Below are 17,185 nucleotides of genomic sequence, written 5' to 3' on the forward strand. Positions count from 1 at the left end.
ATGGATATACTGTCTCATCAAATACAACATCGCGAGACACCAAGAACTTCTCCTCTTCAAGATCATATAATTTCCATCCCTTCTTACCAAATGGATACCCCATGAAGATACACCTCTTGCTCCGAGCACCAAATTTATCTCTGTCTCTCCGCAAGTTGTGCACAAAGCACAAGCAACCAAACGTCTTGATACCGTCATAAGATGGCCGTTTCCCATACAAAAGCTCATAAGGTGTTTTCCCTTGCAGTACCTTCGTCGGAGTCATATTAATCAGATGAGCAGCAGCCAAGACACTCTCTCCCCAGAACTTCACAGGAAGGTTAGCCTGAAACAATAACGAGCGCGCCACATTTAGTATGTGTCTATGCTTTCTCTCAACTCTCCCGTTTTGCTGCGGTGTGTAGAAACAGGAAGTCTGATGCAGTATCCCTTTCTCGGCAAAGTATCTTGTCAAGCACGTAAACTCTGTTCCATTATCACTCCTTACTGTCTTCACCATCTTCCCAAACTGCCGATGTATCAAAGAAACAAAGTTAGGCAACACCGTTTTCACTTCACTTTTCTCCAGAAGCAAGTGTATCCATACTGCCCTAGAGTAATCATCCACTATTGTGAGAAAGTATACTGCTCCACAAGATGAAGGCACACGATAGGGACCCCAAAGATCAATATGAACAAGATCAAAAGAACTCATACTTTTATTAAAACTTTCAGGAAACACTTCTCTTGTTTGTTTGGATTGAAAACAAATATCCCATCCACCAAACTTATTTGAAACATCTTTAACACCAGAAATAAAAGGCAAAAAACTCAAAACACCAAATGCGGGATGCCCCAGTCGTCGATGCCACACAATCTGATCCTCGGAAGCTTTGACTCTGTGTCCTCTAGCAACTGTTACATCCCGATAAACATAAACACCATTCTTGACTTCACCGGCTCCAATCAGAGTCCTCGTAAAACGGTCCTGCAAAACACATAAAGTATCAGTAAACATCGCAAGACACCCAGTCTGTCTGAGCAACTTCGCCACAGACAAGAGAGTACAGTTGAGATTTGGTACAAAAAGGACATTTAACAATGTCAGCTTTGCCGATAGTTTCAGACTACCACTCTTAGTAGCCATAACATAACTACCATCTGCAAAGCTCACAGGACATGGTATGATGCTCTTAATACTAGTAAGCAGAGTATCATCCCCTGTCATATGATGAGAGGCACCAGTATCTATTATCACTTCACCCGTTTGTACCATACCGTTCAGCTTATCTGGTATAGGAGTAGGCTTCTGTTGTTCCAGAAGAGCCGTCAAGGAAGCCCATTGTTCTGGACTAATCTGCGGGACACCTCCACTCTGATTGTTTGCAGCAGCAGAAGCCGTAGAGACCTGTTGAGCCACATTCGCTCTCGATGCTCCGTTAGATCTACCACCACGTCCTCTGCCTCTACCACCTCTACCACCTGCTTGGTTCCTCTCAGTCCACCAATCAGGAAATCCAATCAGCTGCCAACATTCTTTCTTCTCGTGTCCTGTTCTTCCACAGTTACTGCACACAACTGAACTTCTACGACCACCAGCAGTAGTGGCTTCTCCTCCACGCTGCTCTCCTTTAACAAAGAAACCAACTGGTGTCTCTTTCGGTTCAAGACGAGAACCACTGATCCTCTTCTCTTCACGTACAACTCTCTGGTATACAGAGCTAAGATCTGGTAAGCTCTCCATTCCAATAATATTCGTGCACACATTTCCATACCTCGCCTCGTCTAAACCCATTAGAAACTGATACACCTTCTCCTCTTCGTAACCCTTCACGTAAACATCAGACGCCTCACACTTGCACGACGGAAGCGGTTTGCAGTTGAGCAACTCCTCCCACTTATGTGACAATCTCCCGAAGTAGTCCATCACACTCGACCCGTCTTGCTTACAGGAAGCTAGCTCAGCCTTGAGCTGATAAACACGCACTGCACTACCCACCGAGAAACGCCTTTTCAACTCATTCCATGTCTTGTATGCATCCGGTGAGAACGGGACCGTTGATCGTATAGATGGAGAGATAGACGCTCTTATCCACCCTACAATCATCGAGTTTGCCGTTTTCCACATCTCTGCCTCCACAGGCTTCTCCGTCTCCGATGGCATCTTCAAACTACCGTTGATGAAGCCAACCTTGCGCTTCGCTCTCAGAGCATTCTCCAACTCTGATGACCACTCCGTGTAATTATCACCAGTCAACGTCACCGGACATATCGCCGTACCAGGATTATCAGACGGCGCCAAGTAGTACGGTGACATCTTTGCATCTCCTGACGAACTCACTATTTCTCCACTCATGTTTTCACAACCTCTCGACTAAACCAGAAGTATCAAAGAAAAAATTTGCCTTTGATTGGCTCTGATACCATGTAAATCAAGAGATATGAGGGAGAATACTTGTTACTTTACATCATCACCTTAACGTGATATATATACAACATGGCAGAGGAGATCTCGTATAACAACTCAAGCTTATCACAATCTTACGTGATCTCCTTTTGTACTTATCTATACAATATATATATCTAACATATAAGACTATGTCGGTTCTAGAACCATCTAGAACCTTAACGTGATATATTCTACTTTACATGGTATCAGAGCAGTCGATTCTTAGGGATCAAAATTAAAACTTCCGCAAGTTTTAAGCTTTGATAATGTTTATCATCGTTGGTGTTGGTGATGTTGAAGAAGATCAAGATGATGATGATGACGATGTGGGGCTGTCATGAAATCAATCGATTCTTTCTTTTCTTTAGTTTTCTATTTTGTTTTTGGGTTTGACTTTTACCTTAAAGTTTATGTTTTTGGATTTTATATTATTTCAGATATTTTTCTTATGGTTTGGGTTATCGAGAGATGTTTGAGAAAGAAAGAAAAAAGTCATTAGGTCAAAAAAAAAATTGGGGTTTCACTTTCACGGCTGTTTATTTTTATTTTTAGAGATCTTCTATAGTTTAGAGATTCTCAGAGTTTATGTTGTGTTGTTCTCCCATAGTTTGGGATTTCTGGTTATAGTTTAATCATTACGGGGGAGTTCTAGTTAAACGCTCATATTTTTTAGGTCAGTTTTTAGTCCGGTTTATGGACTGTCCAAGTTAAGGACGATTGTTGTTTGGAGCTGCAGTTGCGCCCACAGGATGTATTCTCATTATCAAGACCAAAGAAGAGCTGAAGTTTTCATCCCCTTGTCTAAGTTGAAGTTTATTCCCGAAGGAATCTACTGATTTGTTTTCCTCGACATAGTGTCCACGACATACGTGGTCTGCTTTATGATTGCAGATTTGCGTGTTGCATCCCACGTTTGTCGTGCGGGGGAGTATTAGAGATATATTGGACCGGAAGGTGTGTATCTTACTGACCAAGACTGCAAAGCCCGTGAAACCCATGAAGACCCTCAAGACTAAAAAGAAAGACTTGAAGATCAAGTTAACCTCAAGATATTCTTAGCATATTTCCATTAAGTGTTTAGGAAAGTTAGCATTGTCTATTGTTAACATTATGTTAATGTTAACGATATATATATGTGTTTTGTATTCTCATATTAAACACAACACAATAATATATTCATTCTATTATACTTTACATGGTATCAGAGCATTATACTTGTTACTTTACATCATCACCTTAACGTGATATATATACAACATGGCAGAGGAGATCTCGTATAACAACTCAAGCTTATCACAATCTTACGTGATCTCCTTTTGTACTTATCTATACAATATATATATCTAACATATAAGACTATGTCGGTTCTAGAACCATCTAGAACCTTAACAGCAATTCCAACCAGAGGAATGTTATTTTGTTTTGTTTTATTTTGTTTTGGGTCTGGCAAAAAAAAAAAAGAAACTTGAACCGCCGTGTAACTCAGTTTCAGTCGCCGCAAATATAAAAGAGGCGAACACTCACTCCAACTCTGTTTCTGCCTCCTCCCTCTTTTATTTACTCCGCAAATCTCTCTGTTTTCTTTCTCTATTTCAGTATTTCCTTTTTCGCATGTTTTTATTTCCTTTTATTGATTTTTTTATTTACACTAACTAATAAATGAGTCTAGAGATTGATTTTTTTACTTGAATGTCAATTGTACAGGTAAAATCTTGCTCATTTATTAATAACCAACCATTGACTGATGTGAATTTATATCCAAAAATAATTAAATAATTTTTGTATTGGTAATTTACAATTGTTATTATAACATAAAGTACTCTCTCTGTTTCAAAATGTTACATATTCTAGGTTTTTCACACATTTTAATAAAACAGATTACATTTGCATAAATTTTTATGATTATTTTTCTATAATTTTAAACTAGTAAAAATTCAATAAGTACAATTATTTTTTTTGAAGTTTGCAATTAGCTAATGAAATATGCATTAAAAATGTAAAATATAAATAATTTTGAAACAAAATTTTTTCTCTGTGATATGTAACTTTGTGAAACGGAGGAAGTATTATGTTCTACACTTTTCAGTCCAATCAAACTTTTTTGCTTCACAATTTTACCATTTATGCTCCTATAACTATTTGACTATTTGTACAGTTCTGCGTAATATTTATTGTTTTACATTTTGGAGTGTTACTAATTGTGAAACTTGAACCGCAACCACTATAATCGAAAAAGACAGCATTTTACTGTATTTTAAAAGTAGGAGCAAAGTGTTGTTTTATCTGGCACTAATTGTAAAATGCTGTTTGAAAAAGCAAATTATAAAATTAACGTTGTTATTAATGATAAATAGATATCCAGCGAACAAACATTCATAAAATATTCTTTTAAATAATAAACAATTCAACAAACTCGCTTTTTATCTATTTAAATAATTAGGAGTAGGACCACATTCTACATCGACAAAGTAAAAAGGTGGGGTCAAAGGACCCACCAGCCAGCTGTATAGACATTTGCTTCTACTCTTTCTTATACACTACTATATAGACCCGTTAGTTAGTGACGATAACGTTTCAACCCACATTTCCACGATGCGTTTCGCGTTTAACATTTGTTTTGACTTTTTATTGAACCTTTTTCTCTATTTCCCATTCAAAAGAAAAATATATATATCAAAAATTTGAAACGAGACTAATGATTGAAACGGCGGTCGTGGCCATCATGAATAAATGATACAAACTGGAAATGATTGAAAAGTGACTGAAAAATTAAATAAAAACATTGATCATGTTCTGCACCAACCGTCTTATCATTTTTCAAAAGGCCCAATAAAAATTTAATTAACGACCATATACATGATACATGGGCTTTATAGCCTAACTTTCTGGCCCGCTCAGTATTCCGGGTTTGATTGTGGATTCACCGGTTTATGAGCTACTACTAAAAAAGACAAAATACCAACCAATTAAACCGGATAAACTTGGTTTTGGTATGGCGTTTGGTCTAGTTGACTAGTTGATCGGTTATTTCTACGCATAACATAAATCGTTATTTCTACGCATAACATAAACTCAAAAGATCCCCCCATTGAATGGTAAGAAGAGTTGTGTTATTATAACACACACGCAATCTAGGCTTGTGTTTCTTTCTGTACTTTTTCTTGTCTTTATATGAAGGTTCAGAAAACATATCGGCATTGTTCATAGATAGGCTTCCATGTAGTACCTTTCATGTTTCTTCCTCCTTTATATGATCTAGTCAACGAGAGCATTTTTGAGCTCTGATCCAAGTTTATGATTTGATTATATCTTTTGGTGGGGTTTGAAAAATTATGGAAATATAAAAAAAAAATAGAAACGTGAAGCAAAAGGAGATGAGTGGTTAATAAAGAATTGAAGAATGCTCTCTCTCTCACACACACTTTCGTCAGCGTCTTCCTTTTACTATAGATAGCAAACTAAACCAAAACCGTTCTTTCTTTTCCATTTTTTCCGTCTGGGTTTCAGTTTCTTTTACTCTCTCTCTCTCTCTCTCTCTCTCTCTCTCTCTCTCTCTCTCCCTCTCTCTCTCTCTCTCTCTCTCTCTCTCTCTCTCTCTCTCTCTTCTGGTTGGTTCTGGGAGAAAAAAAAAGAACTTGGTTGAACAAGATGATTCGTAATGGAATCTATGTTGATGTTTCTTGCTGACAACAACAGCAGATTTTGTTTTGTTTTGCTTCAAAGCATAGAAGCTGCATTTTTCTTCGTAATTAGTTTTCTTCTCTCGTGTTTTTTTTTCTTTCAAAGCTTTGTGTTCTTGTAGTTTGCGGTTTGATTTGGTCTTCTTGGCAGGTTTTATCAAAAAAAATGTCGAATCTTTCAGCACGAACAGGAAGAGACCGTCAACGTTATGACAACAACTTCCGTCTCGTTTCTGGGTACACACACACATTCCTTTTTTTTTTTGTAGTTTAATTAGGTGTTGATATGATGTGATGGGATCTGAGTCTCGTGTGTTGGATAGGTGCATTCCGTATAGGGTGGTGAAAGATGAAGAGGAGTCGGATGTTGTTGACCTTGAAAACAAGCTTCAAGTGCTTATGGTTTCATCTCCTAACCGACACGATCTTGTCTTCCCAAAGGTGTTTGTTCCCATGAATTAAACTCTGTTTCATTTTTATTCTGCTTTTTGAAACTTATCACTTTGTGGATATTAATTGGTTCAGGGAGGATGGGAAGATGATGAAACTGTTCTTGAAGCTGCTTCTCGTGAAGCTATGGAAGAAGCAGGAGTTAAAGGAATACTAAGAGTATCTTTCTTCTTCTTCAAAAGCTCTTCTTTATATAGATTTTGCTTGGACTGATGAATTGTGTTTTTTTTTTTTAATATTTTCTCTATAGGAAGATCCATTAGGAGTTTGGGAATTTAGAAGCAAGAGTAGTTGTGAAGAAGCTGAATGTTGTGGTGGATGCAAAGGTTATATGTTTGCGTTAGAGGTGAAGGAAGAACTTACGGCATGGCCAGAGCAAGAAAACCGCCAGAGGAGATGGGTAAGCAACCAAAGCACCACACTTGTATCTGTATATTGTTTATATATATATATATATATACAAATTAACTGATTAGGAGTTTGTGTATAAATGCATAGCTGAATGTTAAAGAAGCATTGGAACTGTGTCGGTATGAGTGGATGCAGAGTGCTCTTGAAGAGTTTTTAAGAGTAATGACAGAAGATGATGGAAGGGCAAAAGAAGAAGAAGAGACTCTTTCCCCTTCCACCATTTCAAATCCTGGAGAACGTCAATTAGATTCTCGCTACTGCTTTGTTGTTAACTAGTTTTAGCTTTTGCAGTGAGGTTAATTCCTTCTTTAAATTGTCTACTCTTGTGAGAGCTGCACAATCGCAGTTTGATGCTAATCATTCGTCTAGGTAAAAGACAAGTAAATGTAAAATATAGAATGGTTTGTTTCTCTGAAATCTTTTCTTTACCAATCATCAATCATAACTCAAAAGAAATAGCCAGTTGAGAGTATACAAAATACAAGATTACAAGAGTAATAATCAAGACATCACTTAAAACTCTACGGTTGCAATATCCAGGATGATGTTATAGAAGCATCAAGCATCCCTACAAAGCTTCAGCTGAGAACACACATTGCGATGCAGAAACTGCAAATAAAAGATAAATATTATTAATTAGATAGAACGGCCCCAAGTTATTAGTTCTCTTAACAATAATAGGAAGCAATTATGAATCAAACCTAGAGTTGAATCTCAGCGTCTGAGCCATTCTCTAAAACATGACTGCATTTTCTCGCGGCTCTCAGCATTTGAGATATTCACTGTGGGAATAATCTTATCTGGGCCTTAAAAACTGTGTGTGGAAAACGAAACCAGTGTTAAACTCTTTCCAGGACAAACACGAACAGAGATAACAACAACAACATTCACGGTAACGTACTTGAACAAACTCACGAAGTTCTGTAAAGCTTGAATGCTCGCTATATGGAACCCCTACAAAAGATCATCAATCAATTAAGTACATACATTCAGATATTTGTAAGCTACAGAGAATGTGCATTACCATAAATGGTAACTTTTCCCCTAGAAGTTGGCTTTATCAGATTAAGGTGTTCTCCTACCTTCTCGGAGTAAGTCCAACCTGAAAACCAACCTTCAGTTTTCGTACCAAATGGTTTAATCTAAAGGCAAAAAAAAAAAAGATTTACCTGTGGGCCTAAATGCCAAAACTGCTCCATACTGTTCTCTATAAAGCTTCAAGTGTTCATCGAGTCTCTTCAGAGAAATTATCAGAACAGAGATAAGATCATGAGACACTGACATGGAAAGTTATACTTGAAATAAACATCTTGGTTTCAGAGACATACTTCAACTTTCAATGCTGACATAGGCAGAACATGAAGACATGTGGCTTTCCCATCTGCACAAAGATTCTTCGAAATATCATCCCATCCAAAAGATTCCAGTATCCGTCTTCTTGAAGCGTTTGCAAATATCTTAACCTGAAAACCCCCACCAGGTTAGAAAAGATGTCTAAGAGCAAAAGAGAATGAAGGCTAAAGCAACTTATTATTACCCCAAGTGATTTGGCAATAGCTAGATAAACACATTCTTTCCCTATGCTATAAGAACCAACCACAATCAGTGTCCTCGGTTGCTTCCTGAGAAACTCCTTTGTGATTCTCACAACATAACTTAACACATCTTCTTTAGAGGGGAATCTGAACAAAAAACATTAAAAAAAAAATAATGGATCAAACTTCACTCCCTATTACTATTTGAAAATACTTGATCTCTCACTTGTATCTGGGATTGCAATAGGTTGTATCCAAATACAGCACGTGAACTCGTCGGTTAAAGAGGAGAGGATGAGTTTGCATCTGTTCAGAAGCCCTGAAATCTCCAGTATGCAGATAACATGTTCCATCCAAGAGACGGAAGTGAATGAGGGCAGCACCAGGGCAATGATTAGCTTCGATTAAAGTGACTTTGACTCCATTAATAGTGTACTCAACATCTAGCTCCAACGGATGGATAAACCTACAAACACACAGAGAATCAACTAAAGACACAAAGTTGAAAGGATAAATGATAGGAAAAAGAACTGACGAGGGATTAACAGAGAGACTAAGTCTGAGAAGACGACTAGTGAGGGAGGAGCAGTAAATGGGACCATGAGACCAGGATTTAGTGAGGCCAATGTAATGATCAGCGTGAAAGTGAGTAAGGAAGTAAGCAGAACAGCCTTGAACACAACCGTAGCGAAAGGCATCCACAGTAAACGGTGTTCCTGGCAGATAATCACACAGATTGGCAAAGAGAGAAGCAGACTTGTGCAAATGAATGAGGAAGAAGAGTAAGAGGACCTGGAAGTTTCTTGTAAAAAGGGCACTGTCGAGGCGTGTCATTGGCCCATGGAGAGTCTCTAAGTCTCTTTCCTGAAGCAGTAGTCGTTGTCTTTTTGGACGAAGAGGAAGAAGAAGCAGGTGAAGTGGTGGAAGGAGAGGGCTTTTGTAAACCCCAGACCTGAAACAAGTCAGTTTGTTTCGTTGTCTTATTCTTCATCTTAGTCTCAGGAGGAGTAGACTTCTGCAAACCCCAAACCTGAAACAAGTCTGCTTGTTTCATCTTTTTCTTACTCTCAGGAGTAATAATCTCTTCAACTTCTTCCAACAAACAAGACCAATCAGAACCAGCCTTGTAGAAATCAGAAGCAAAACCCTCTTCATCTTCTTCAATAACACCATCTTCATAGAAACTAAACCCCTCTTCTTCCTCTTCTTCTCGAATACCGTCGTTAAAACGAGAACCAAAACCGTCGTCTTCATCAAAAGCATCCATTTTTATTAATGTTTGTGAGATGAGATAAAGAAAGGTCAAAAGGGTCAAACTTTGCGTTTTTTAACCCGCCCAAACCCAAAGGATGCTACTTTTGGCGATTGAGTGTCGGCTAGAGAGAGGAGAGAGAGAGTGAGTGTAATAAAAATGGTAAAAAAGAAAAGCCCAACAAAACGTGAGGAGCAGAAACAAGACAGATAATAAACACACACACACAAAGGGGGAGGGGGGCCCAAACCATAGATCGAATTCGAATCTCATCCTCCATCGTCCTCGTCTTCTTGCTTGAACCCGTCACCGTCGTTGGGAAATTTCTCTCGGCGATTGGGACCTTCCTTCCCCTTACGAAAAATCAAACCTTTACTTTCCATTTGAGAGAAAAGATCCAATTTTTATTCTTCCTTCTGCTCGACGCCTTTCTGTTTGGTCAAAAGCTAAATCTAAAACCATTTTAAAAAAAAATCATTTTCTTGTTGGGAGAGGAGGACTTGTAATCTGCTCTGCTGTTAGAGAACCAATCTGGATCTGAAGAAGAAGAAGAAGAAGCTCTTCTCTACCGTCTTCAATTGTATATGCTAAATCCCCGACAAGTCTTTCTTTATTGTTTGATCTCTCTGTCAACGAATCAAGAAACATCTGATCTCTTTTCTTGCAGATTTCGAAGGCTTAACAAGATCACATGAGAGCCTGATTGCTCCAAAGTTTGCAGCTTTTTAGATGATCCTTTAACTGATTCATTAAAAACATTATGGGAGAGTGGGTCATCGGAGCTTTCATCAATATTTTTGGAAGCGTTGCTATCAATTTCGGCACTAACCTTCTCAAATTGGGTCATAATGAGGTCTCCATTTCCCCCCCCCCCTCACCCCCAATTTATACTCTTTCCTCTTTTACATTTTCACCTTACTTTGTTGTGTATTTGTCAGAGAGAGAGGTTAGCTTTACAGGATGGTGGTGGAGGAAAGACTCCCTTGAAGCCCATTATTCATTTTCAGACATGGAGAGTTGGTATTGCTTTGGGTCTTTAAACCTTTTTCCCCCCGCCCTTATAAGGAAGCTAGTTCTGAGCCTTAATTGTTGTTGTTGTTGGAAACTTAACAGGGATCCTTGTCTTTCTTCTTGGGAACTGCCTCAATTTCATTTCCTTTGGTTATGCTGCTCAGGTAGAGACTCATTTGTTCCACACTCCCTTACTTTCATTACGCTTTCTCTTTTTGGTTTTCTTACCTTTTACTCACTCTCTTGTTGGCAGTCTCTTCTAGCAGCTCTCGGATCCATTCAATTTGTATCCAACATAGCGTTTGCTTATGTTGTGTTGAACAAAATGGTGACCGTCAAGTGCGTCACCACAACTTTTAACAATACTGATTTACTTAATGCCTCTCTCTTCTAATATCTTTGGTATGCCTTTTGTCACAGAGTACTTGTTGCTACAGCCTTTATAGTTCTTGGAAACGTTTTCCTGGTAGCATTTGGTAATCATCAGTCACCAGGTAACTCTATTCTTGAACCGAATGGTCTTTTTTTCACAAGGCGTGACCTAATGCAAGTCTTATTTGCTCAGTTTTCACACCGGAACAGTTGGCAGAAAAATACAGCAACGTGACATTCTTAGTATACTGTGGGATTTTGATTCTAATCGTAGCTGTAAACCATTTCCTCTATAGGTGAGTGAGTCTTGCATTTGAAACTCTACTCTTGCACTATCTTTCAACTCTCTGTCCTCTTTTCTTGATATCTCTTCTTTAATCGGAATATATTTCAGGAAGGGAGAAGTTTTGTTATCTATACGTGGACAAGAGATAAGCTCTTACTGGAAAATGTTGCTTCCCTTCTCATATGCTGTTGTCTCTGGCGCTATTGGATCATGTTCGGTTTTGTTCGCCAAGTCACTGTGAGTTGACTTTTCTCGAACAAACTGTGACTTCAAGTGCTAATATGAAATTTTATCTTGCAGCTCAAACTTGCTGAGATTGGCCATGTCTAGTAGCTATCAATTGCACAGCTGGTTCACATACTCTATGCTTCTTTTATTCCTCAGTACAGCTGGATTCTGGGTAAAAAGCCTTAAAGCTTATGAAATTTGTGTCTGCTTTGTTGTGCCTTTGACGGATTGTAGTACTAAAGTAAAAATGTCTTTTATGTGCTTGTGCTGCAGATGACAAGATTAAATGAAGGATTGTCTCTATATGATGCAATTCTCATAGTTCCAATGTTTCAGATTGCTTGGACTTTCTTCTCCATCTGTACAGGATTCATCTACTTTCAAGAGTTTCAGGTTCATCTATTTACTTAAATTTTGATGCTATTCCTCTCTTTTCTTTGATTGGTTTGATCATCTTGTATCATCACCAGGCTTACTATTTTCTTCTTCTTCGAACAGGTTTTCGATGCGTTAAGAACGACAATGTTCATATCAGGAATGCTGTGCGTATTCATAGGCATATCTTTACTAGCACCTGATGATACAAGAGGCAACGAGTCAAAAGACAGCACCTCATCTCTTGACTCAATTGTGTCTTCTGACGTGCCATCCGAGGAGGACAGGTTGGTAACGCCTACTTGTTAGATCGTTAATTCATAAAGTTAGCTATATTTTGACATTTTGACACTTTTATCAACAGGTTGATATCACAATCGTCTGAAGATGGACATAGCAAAGACACAAGAGTAGTTGTACAAGGAATGTATATGAAAGCAACTGATCTATTTGCCAAGACAAAGGTATCCCACAAAGCCAAAACATCTTCACTAAGTAAAGCTTTATCAACAGTTACTAAAACAATTTTTTTTTAACTCTTCTTCTTCTTTGTTTTGTGTTGTGTTGTAGACTGCTTGTTTAGCGGCATTGGGCTTTGGGGAAGACTCCATAAACGCATCAGCTATTCTCGTGATGCCAATGGTGTCTTCGAAGATTACAGGGTTTAGAGGAAACGGACTGGAACGGGCGAAGATTCTGTCCATGAGAGGATCAGGATGGAGCAAACTAGCCATGGAAGAAGAAGGAACAAGAATGCTTGAAAAGACATCTCATCATCACCCTTCAAAGGCTTAAGTAGATTTAGTAAAAAGAAAAAAAAAACAGAGAGCTATTGAAAACAGTTTCTCAGGTACATTCTTTCTCTTTATCATATTATGGCTTTAGTAGCAAAAACCATTACACGCTTTTGTATTCTTGCAAAGAAAACAAAAAAACAAAATGTATAACATTACATCTCTGTATATTATTATTATTATTATTATTATCATTGTTTTGAGACCTGTTATAAAAAGTTTTGATTTCAATACATATCACTTCCAGTTGTTGGCAACAATGTCAGCCAAATCAACAACTCTCTGTGAGTAACCCCATTCATTATCATACCAAGCAATCACCTTAACCATATCATCTCCCATCACCATAGTGAGTGAAGAATCAATGGTGGACGACACATCCGAGCATCTGAAATCAACTGACACGAGCGGCTCATCGCAGACTTCAAGGATACCTTTAAGCTCCTTCTCTGCGGAGTCTCTAAAAGCAGCGTTAACTTCCTCAGCGAAAGTCTTCTTGGTGACCTGCACAACGAGATCAACCACTGACACGTTCGGTGTCGGTACACGGAGAGCGATCCCGTTGAGTTTTCCTTTGAGGTTAGGGAGCACGAGAGCCACTGCTTTAGCTGCTCCCGTAGATGTGGGAACAATGTTTAAAGCAGCTGCTCTTGCTCTCCTTAGGTCACGGTGGCTAGCGTCTAGTAACCTCTGGTCACCGGTGTAGGAGTGAGTGGTTGTCATTGTACCCTTTATGATACCAAACTTCTGGTCTAGAACTTTGACAAAGGGAGCAAGACAGTTAGTAGTGCAAGATGCATTGCTGATGATCGGCTCGTCGGGGTTGTAAGCATCGGCATTGACACCAACAACGTAAGTTGGGATGTCTCCTTTGCCTGGAGCAGTAATGATAACCTTCTTGGCTCCAGCTTCAATGTGTTTCCCTGCACCTTCTCTGTCCACAAACACTCCCGTTCCTTCAATGACAATGTCGATTCCTAACTCCCTGAGAAACCACCAACAAAGACATTCAAATGATTATCAGACTGAGAAAGTTTCAGACAAAGAAGAAAGAACTGCATTGTGGACTTACTTCCATGGAAGAAGTGACGGGTTGCGGTTAGACACAACCTTGATGATCTTTCCATCTACAGAGAGGGCAGCATCTCCAGAAGGTTTCACGTCAGCGTCGAAGATTCCGAGAGTAGAGTCGTATTTAAGGAGATGAGAAGCCTGCTTGACACCACCGGTATCGTTAATGGCAATGACATCAAAAGGAGAGTCCTTACGTCCATGCCAGCATCTCAAGAAGTTCCTCCCTATCCTACCGAATCCATTGATGGCCACTTTAAGTTTAGCCTCGGTGACATCTTTCCTGTATCCACCACTGCTTCCCATCTAGCAACATGCACAGAAAAACATCTAAATGGTTTAGAAAACATCGAAGCAGACGCAAAAAGACAACTTCCGATCTCAGGACTCGTCTGATCCATCAACATACATTATGTTTTCTTGGTATAAACATGTCATAAGACATAACATGAAAGCTACATATAATGATATAGGAAAACAGAGAACTCACTGCAGAAGTCTGGAAAGAGACAGCGGAAACAAACTCATCGGAAGAAAGTTTCTTGCCGAAGGGAAGTGAAGCAGAGGAGCTTTTCAATCCTGAGAAGTCAGTGAAACCCTGAAGACAAAAAAAAAACACAAACACGTTTACTTAACTTGTGAAATGCCAGTAAGAGAGATTATCATCATCATCAGAAGAAGAAGAATGGTACCTGAAGAGATGGTTTGGGGACAGAGAAAGTAGCTGAAGCCATGGTGACCAGACAGGATCAAAGTTTAAGGTTGTAACAGCAGATGAAAGAAGGAAGATGTGAAGGAGAGAGGTGGTAATATATATAGTAAAAGGAAGTGATGAAGAGTTGGAAGGCAAAGAAGATTAGATTTTGGATAGCTTTTGCTACTCATTTGTATGGTTGTGGTGATGATCAAATATCACTCTCTTTGTACTCTTCTCACACGTTTGTATGATCACATTTTCACAAGTCTCTTCAACGTGTCTGTGTGGTCATGGTCAAATATAGATAACGCTTTTAATTGACATTTACTACTTTTTATAGTATTTTCTTTTAAGATACAGTAACATTTTATAAATTGATACATAATATATGAATAATTTGTTTTTTTTATCAAATTAGATCATTGTAAAATATAACAAAATTTAATTTTAATATAATTTTATTGATATCATATAATAGTTTCTGCATAAAATTTATCTAACATAAATAATAATTATATTTTCAAAGTGGTTTTTTCTAACTTTTTTATTCCCTTAAAACATTTCCTTATTATTTTTAGAATTGCATTTAAAATGCATTTACATATTTAAATATATATCTATAATATACTAGAAACATCAAATAAACAAAAGGATGAAAATCAAATATATAGATTTAAATAATATATAAATTGTGCAATATATACTTATTTTAAATAGTAATTAAAATTTATAAATTTAGAGACGAATTTTTAATTGAAAATCAAATTTTAAAAAAATATTCATTAAATTAAAAAAAAATATAAATTTTAAAGTTTAATATTTATAGAATTTTTTACTGTAAATGTTTTCACTGAAACGACGTAGTTCACGTCCGAGTCTCTTCTCCTGCTTCATCACCATCCACACACGATCGATCAATCGAGGAGAGAGGGAGAGAGAGAGAAACCGGTGGATTCCCATCAACCCCACCATGACGGCTCCGTCGCCGTCTCCCCCACCAAACCTCCTCCTCTCTCCTCCCCACTTCCTCCCCGACAAAGCCTCCTTCCTCCTCAAAACATGCTCAAACTTCCCCCAACTCAAACAAATCCACGCCAAAATCATCCGCCACCACCTCTCCAACGACCAGCTCCTCGCTCGCCACCTCATCTCCCTCTCTTCCTCCTTCGGACAAACCAACTACGCCTCCCTCGTCTTCCGCCACCTCCCCTCCCCTTCCACTTTCACCTGGAACCTCACGATAAGATCCCTCTCCCTCAACAACAAGCCCCGCGAAGCTCTCCTCCTCTTCCTCCTCATGCTCACGATCCACCCCCACCTCGATAAATTCACGCTCCCGTTCGTAATCAAAGCTTGCCTCGCTGAATCCTCGCTCCGGTTTGGTACGCAAGTACACGGTTTAGCTGTCAAAACCGGTTTGGTCTCTGACGTGTTCTTGCAAAACACTCTAATGGATCTTTACTTCAAGTCTCGGAGACCTGATTGTGGTCGCAAGGTGTTCGATGAAATGCCTGGGAGAAACATCGTTTCGTGGACGACCATGCTTTACGGTCTTGTCTCTAATGAAAGATTAGATGATGCGGAGGTTGTGTTCAGACGAATGCCGACGAGGAACGTCGTCTCGTGGACCGCGATGATCGCCGCTTACGTCAAGAACCGGAGACCCGACGAGGCGTTCCAGCTTTTCAGGAGGATGCAGGTTGATGACGTGGAGCCTAATGAGTTCACGTTGGTTAGTATGCTGCAAGCTTCGACTCAGCTTGGGAGCTTGTCTATGGGGAGATGGGTTCATGACTATGCTTATAAAAACGGGTTCTCGCAGCTTGATTGTTTCCTTGGGACTGCTTTGATTGATATGTATAGTAAATGTGGGAGCTTGGAGGATGCGAGGAGAGTGTTTGATGTGATGGAGAGTAGGAGGAGTTTAGCGACTTGGAACTCGATGATTACGAGCTTGGGGGTTCATGGTTTGGGGGAACAGGCTTTGTCTCTGTTTGAGGAGATGGAAGATGAAGAAGGTGTTGAACCAGATGCTATCACTTTTGTTGGTGTGTTGTCTGCTTGTGCGAATACTGGGAATGTGAAAGATGGTTTGAGGTACTTTATACGAATGATCTATGTTTACGGTATCACACCTATTCAAGAACATAGTTCCTGTATGATCCAACTGTTGGAGCAAGCCCTGGAAGTGAACAAAGTTGATTTTATGGATTCTGATCCAAACATCAACACTTCATTTGAAGTAGAAAGCACAGAGGGAGTGAACGAAAGGCTTGATAGTTGGAGCCAACATCACATTACGTTCTCCAAGTGGGATGCAGACTGATTTTGAAGGTTTTTTTTTGTTTTGTGCAACACTGATTTTGAAGGTTAAGTGTCTCTTGTCATATAATTTTTTTCCTATTTTAAACAGATTCATATGCTGTCTTTGTAACTATACAAATATAGTTCATGTCTTAGCTCTCATGTTTACTTGAAAATGTTCCATAATTGTAGAACGTAGAAAAATGAAGTTGTATTTGGAGTTTTATGGTCTTAAATATAGACAGTTATATATTATGAGTTTGGTTGTGTATTTCTCAAGACAATCATTAA

General features: G+C 38.8%; 5 protein-coding genes across 7 annotated transcripts; 3 read left to right on the forward strand and 2 right to left on the reverse strand.

The window, feature by feature from the left end:
- Nucleotides 1-5,704: 5,704 nt before the first annotated feature.
- LOC108854060 (nudix hydrolase 13, mitochondrial) lies at nucleotides 5,705-7,553 on the forward strand. Its single transcript, XM_018627556.2, has 7 exons — nucleotides 5,705-5,961; nucleotides 6,029-6,173; nucleotides 6,260-6,345; nucleotides 6,432-6,549; nucleotides 6,634-6,717; nucleotides 6,809-6,958; nucleotides 7,057-7,553. Exons 2-7 carry the CDS (start codon nucleotides 6,087-6,089, stop codon nucleotides 7,243-7,245), a joined length of 714 nt encoding a protein of 237 aa, XP_018483058.2. The 5' UTR covers nucleotides 5,705-5,961; nucleotides 6,029-6,086; the 3' UTR covers nucleotides 7,246-7,553.
- Nucleotides 7,351-9,911, reverse strand: LOC108854056 (DNA cross-link repair protein SNM1). Of its 3 annotated transcripts, XM_018627552.2 has the most exons (10): nucleotides 9,297-9,911; nucleotides 9,040-9,220; nucleotides 8,731-8,970; nucleotides 8,507-8,651; nucleotides 8,298-8,432; nucleotides 8,139-8,205; nucleotides 7,994-8,071; nucleotides 7,871-7,923; nucleotides 7,671-7,783; nucleotides 7,351-7,578 (listed from the first exon to the last, which is right to left on the reverse strand). In XM_018627552.2, exons 1-9 carry the CDS (start codon nucleotides 9,769-9,771, stop codon nucleotides 7,766-7,768), a joined length of 1,392 nt encoding a protein of 463 aa, XP_018483054.2. In that variant the 5' UTR covers nucleotides 9,772-9,911; the 3' UTR covers nucleotides 7,351-7,578; nucleotides 7,671-7,765. The 3 variants fall into 3 exon arrangements, with proteins under 3 accessions (XP_018483054.2, XP_056865113.1, XP_056865114.1); XM_057009133.1 differs by having other exon boundaries at nucleotides 8,731-9,220; XM_057009134.1 differs by lacking the exon at nucleotides 7,351-7,578 and having other exon boundaries at nucleotides 7,671-7,775; nucleotides 7,867-7,923.
- Nucleotides 9,912-10,015: 104 nt separating this feature from the next.
- On the forward strand, nucleotides 10,016-13,018 carry LOC108854058 (probable magnesium transporter NIPA8). The gene is made up of 13 exons (XM_018627554.2): nucleotides 10,016-10,336; nucleotides 10,424-10,609; nucleotides 10,695-10,776; nucleotides 10,870-10,931; nucleotides 11,021-11,106; nucleotides 11,188-11,261; nucleotides 11,333-11,435; nucleotides 11,534-11,662; nucleotides 11,726-11,825; nucleotides 11,927-12,046; nucleotides 12,152-12,315; nucleotides 12,393-12,492; nucleotides 12,599-13,018. Exons 2-13 carry the CDS (start codon nucleotides 10,517-10,519, stop codon nucleotides 12,821-12,823), a joined length of 1,338 nt encoding a protein of 445 aa, XP_018483056.1. The 5' UTR covers nucleotides 10,016-10,336; nucleotides 10,424-10,516; the 3' UTR covers nucleotides 12,824-13,018.
- On the reverse strand, nucleotides 12,991-14,746 carry LOC108854059 (glyceraldehyde-3-phosphate dehydrogenase GAPA1, chloroplastic). The gene is made up of 4 exons (XM_018627555.2): nucleotides 14,586-14,746; nucleotides 14,384-14,491; nucleotides 13,895-14,199; nucleotides 12,991-13,807 (listed from the first exon to the last, which is right to left on the reverse strand). The coding sequence occupies exons 1-4, from the start codon at nucleotides 14,625-14,627 to the stop codon at nucleotides 13,060-13,062; spliced, it is 1,203 nt and encodes a 400-aa protein (XP_018483057.1). The 5' UTR covers nucleotides 14,628-14,746; the 3' UTR covers nucleotides 12,991-13,059.
- A 729-nt stretch (nucleotides 14,747-15,475) lies between these two features.
- Nucleotides 15,476-17,165, forward strand: LOC108854057 (pentatricopeptide repeat-containing protein At3g26630, chloroplastic). The gene has a single exon (XM_018627553.2). It carries the CDS (start codon nucleotides 15,561-15,563, stop codon nucleotides 16,914-16,916), a length of 1,356 nt encoding a protein of 451 aa, XP_018483055.1. The 5' UTR covers nucleotides 15,476-15,560; the 3' UTR covers nucleotides 16,917-17,165.
- The last annotated feature ends 20 nt before the right edge of the window (nucleotides 17,166-17,185 follow it).

Source organism: Raphanus sativus, chromosome 4, assembly GCF_000801105.2.
Source record: "Raphanus sativus cultivar WK10039 chromosome 4, ASM80110v3, whole genome shotgun sequence".
Taxonomy (NCBI): domain Eukaryota; kingdom Viridiplantae; phylum Streptophyta; class Magnoliopsida; order Brassicales; family Brassicaceae; genus Raphanus; species Raphanus sativus.

Excerpts from the sequence above, each read along its gene's own strand:
- LOC108854060 (XM_018627556.2), top strand. The coding sequence starts at position 6,087 with ATGGAATCTATGTTGATGTTTCTTGCTGACAACAACAGCAGATTTTGT. Across the intron at positions 6,174-6,259 it reads TAGAAGCTGCATTTTTCTTC|GTTTTATCAAAAAAAATGTC; the intron begins GTAATTAGTTTT and ends TCTTCTTGGCAG. Across the intron at positions 6,718-6,808 it reads GAGTTAAAGGAATACTAAGA|GAAGATCCATTAGGAGTTTG; the intron begins GTATCTTTCTTC and ends TTTTCTCTATAG.
- LOC108854056 (XM_057009134.1), bottom strand. The coding sequence starts at position 9,771 with ATGGATGCTTTTGATGAAGACGACGGTTTTGGTTCTCGTTTTAACGAC. Across the intron at positions 8,433-8,506 it reads CTATTGCCAAATCACTTGGG|GTTAAGATATTTGCAAACGC; the intron begins GTAATAATAAGT and ends GGGGGTTTTCAG. Across the intron at positions 7,924-7,993 it reads GGGAAAAGTTACCATTTATG|GGGTTCCATATAGCGAGCAT; the intron begins GTAATGCACATT and ends GATCTTTTGTAG.
- LOC108854058 (XM_018627554.2), top strand. The coding sequence starts at position 10,517 with ATGGGAGAGTGGGTCATCGGAGCTTTCATCAATATTTTTGGAAGCGTT. Across the intron at positions 10,610-10,694 it reads TCAAATTGGGTCATAATGAG|AGAGAGAGGTTAGCTTTACA; the intron begins GTCTCCATTTCC and ends TGTATTTGTCAG. Across the intron at positions 12,316-12,392 it reads GTGCCATCCGAGGAGGACAG|GTTGATATCACAATCGTCTG; the intron begins GTTGGTAACGCC and ends TTTTATCAACAG.
- LOC108854059 (XM_018627555.2), bottom strand. The coding sequence starts at position 14,627 with ATGGCTTCAGCTACTTTCTCTGTCCCCAAACCATCTCTTCAG. Across the intron at positions 14,200-14,383 it reads TCTCTTTCCAGACTTCTGCA|ATGGGAAGCAGTGGTGGATA; the intron begins GTGAGTTCTCTG and ends GCATGTTGCTAG. Across the intron at positions 13,808-13,894 it reads CCGTCACTTCTTCCATGGAA|GGAGTTAGGAATCGACATTG; the intron begins GTAAGTCCACAA and ends GTGGTTTCTCAG.
- LOC108854057 (XM_018627553.2), top strand. The coding sequence starts at position 15,561 with ATGACGGCTCCGTCGCCGTCTCCCCCACCAAACCTCCTCCTCTCTCCT.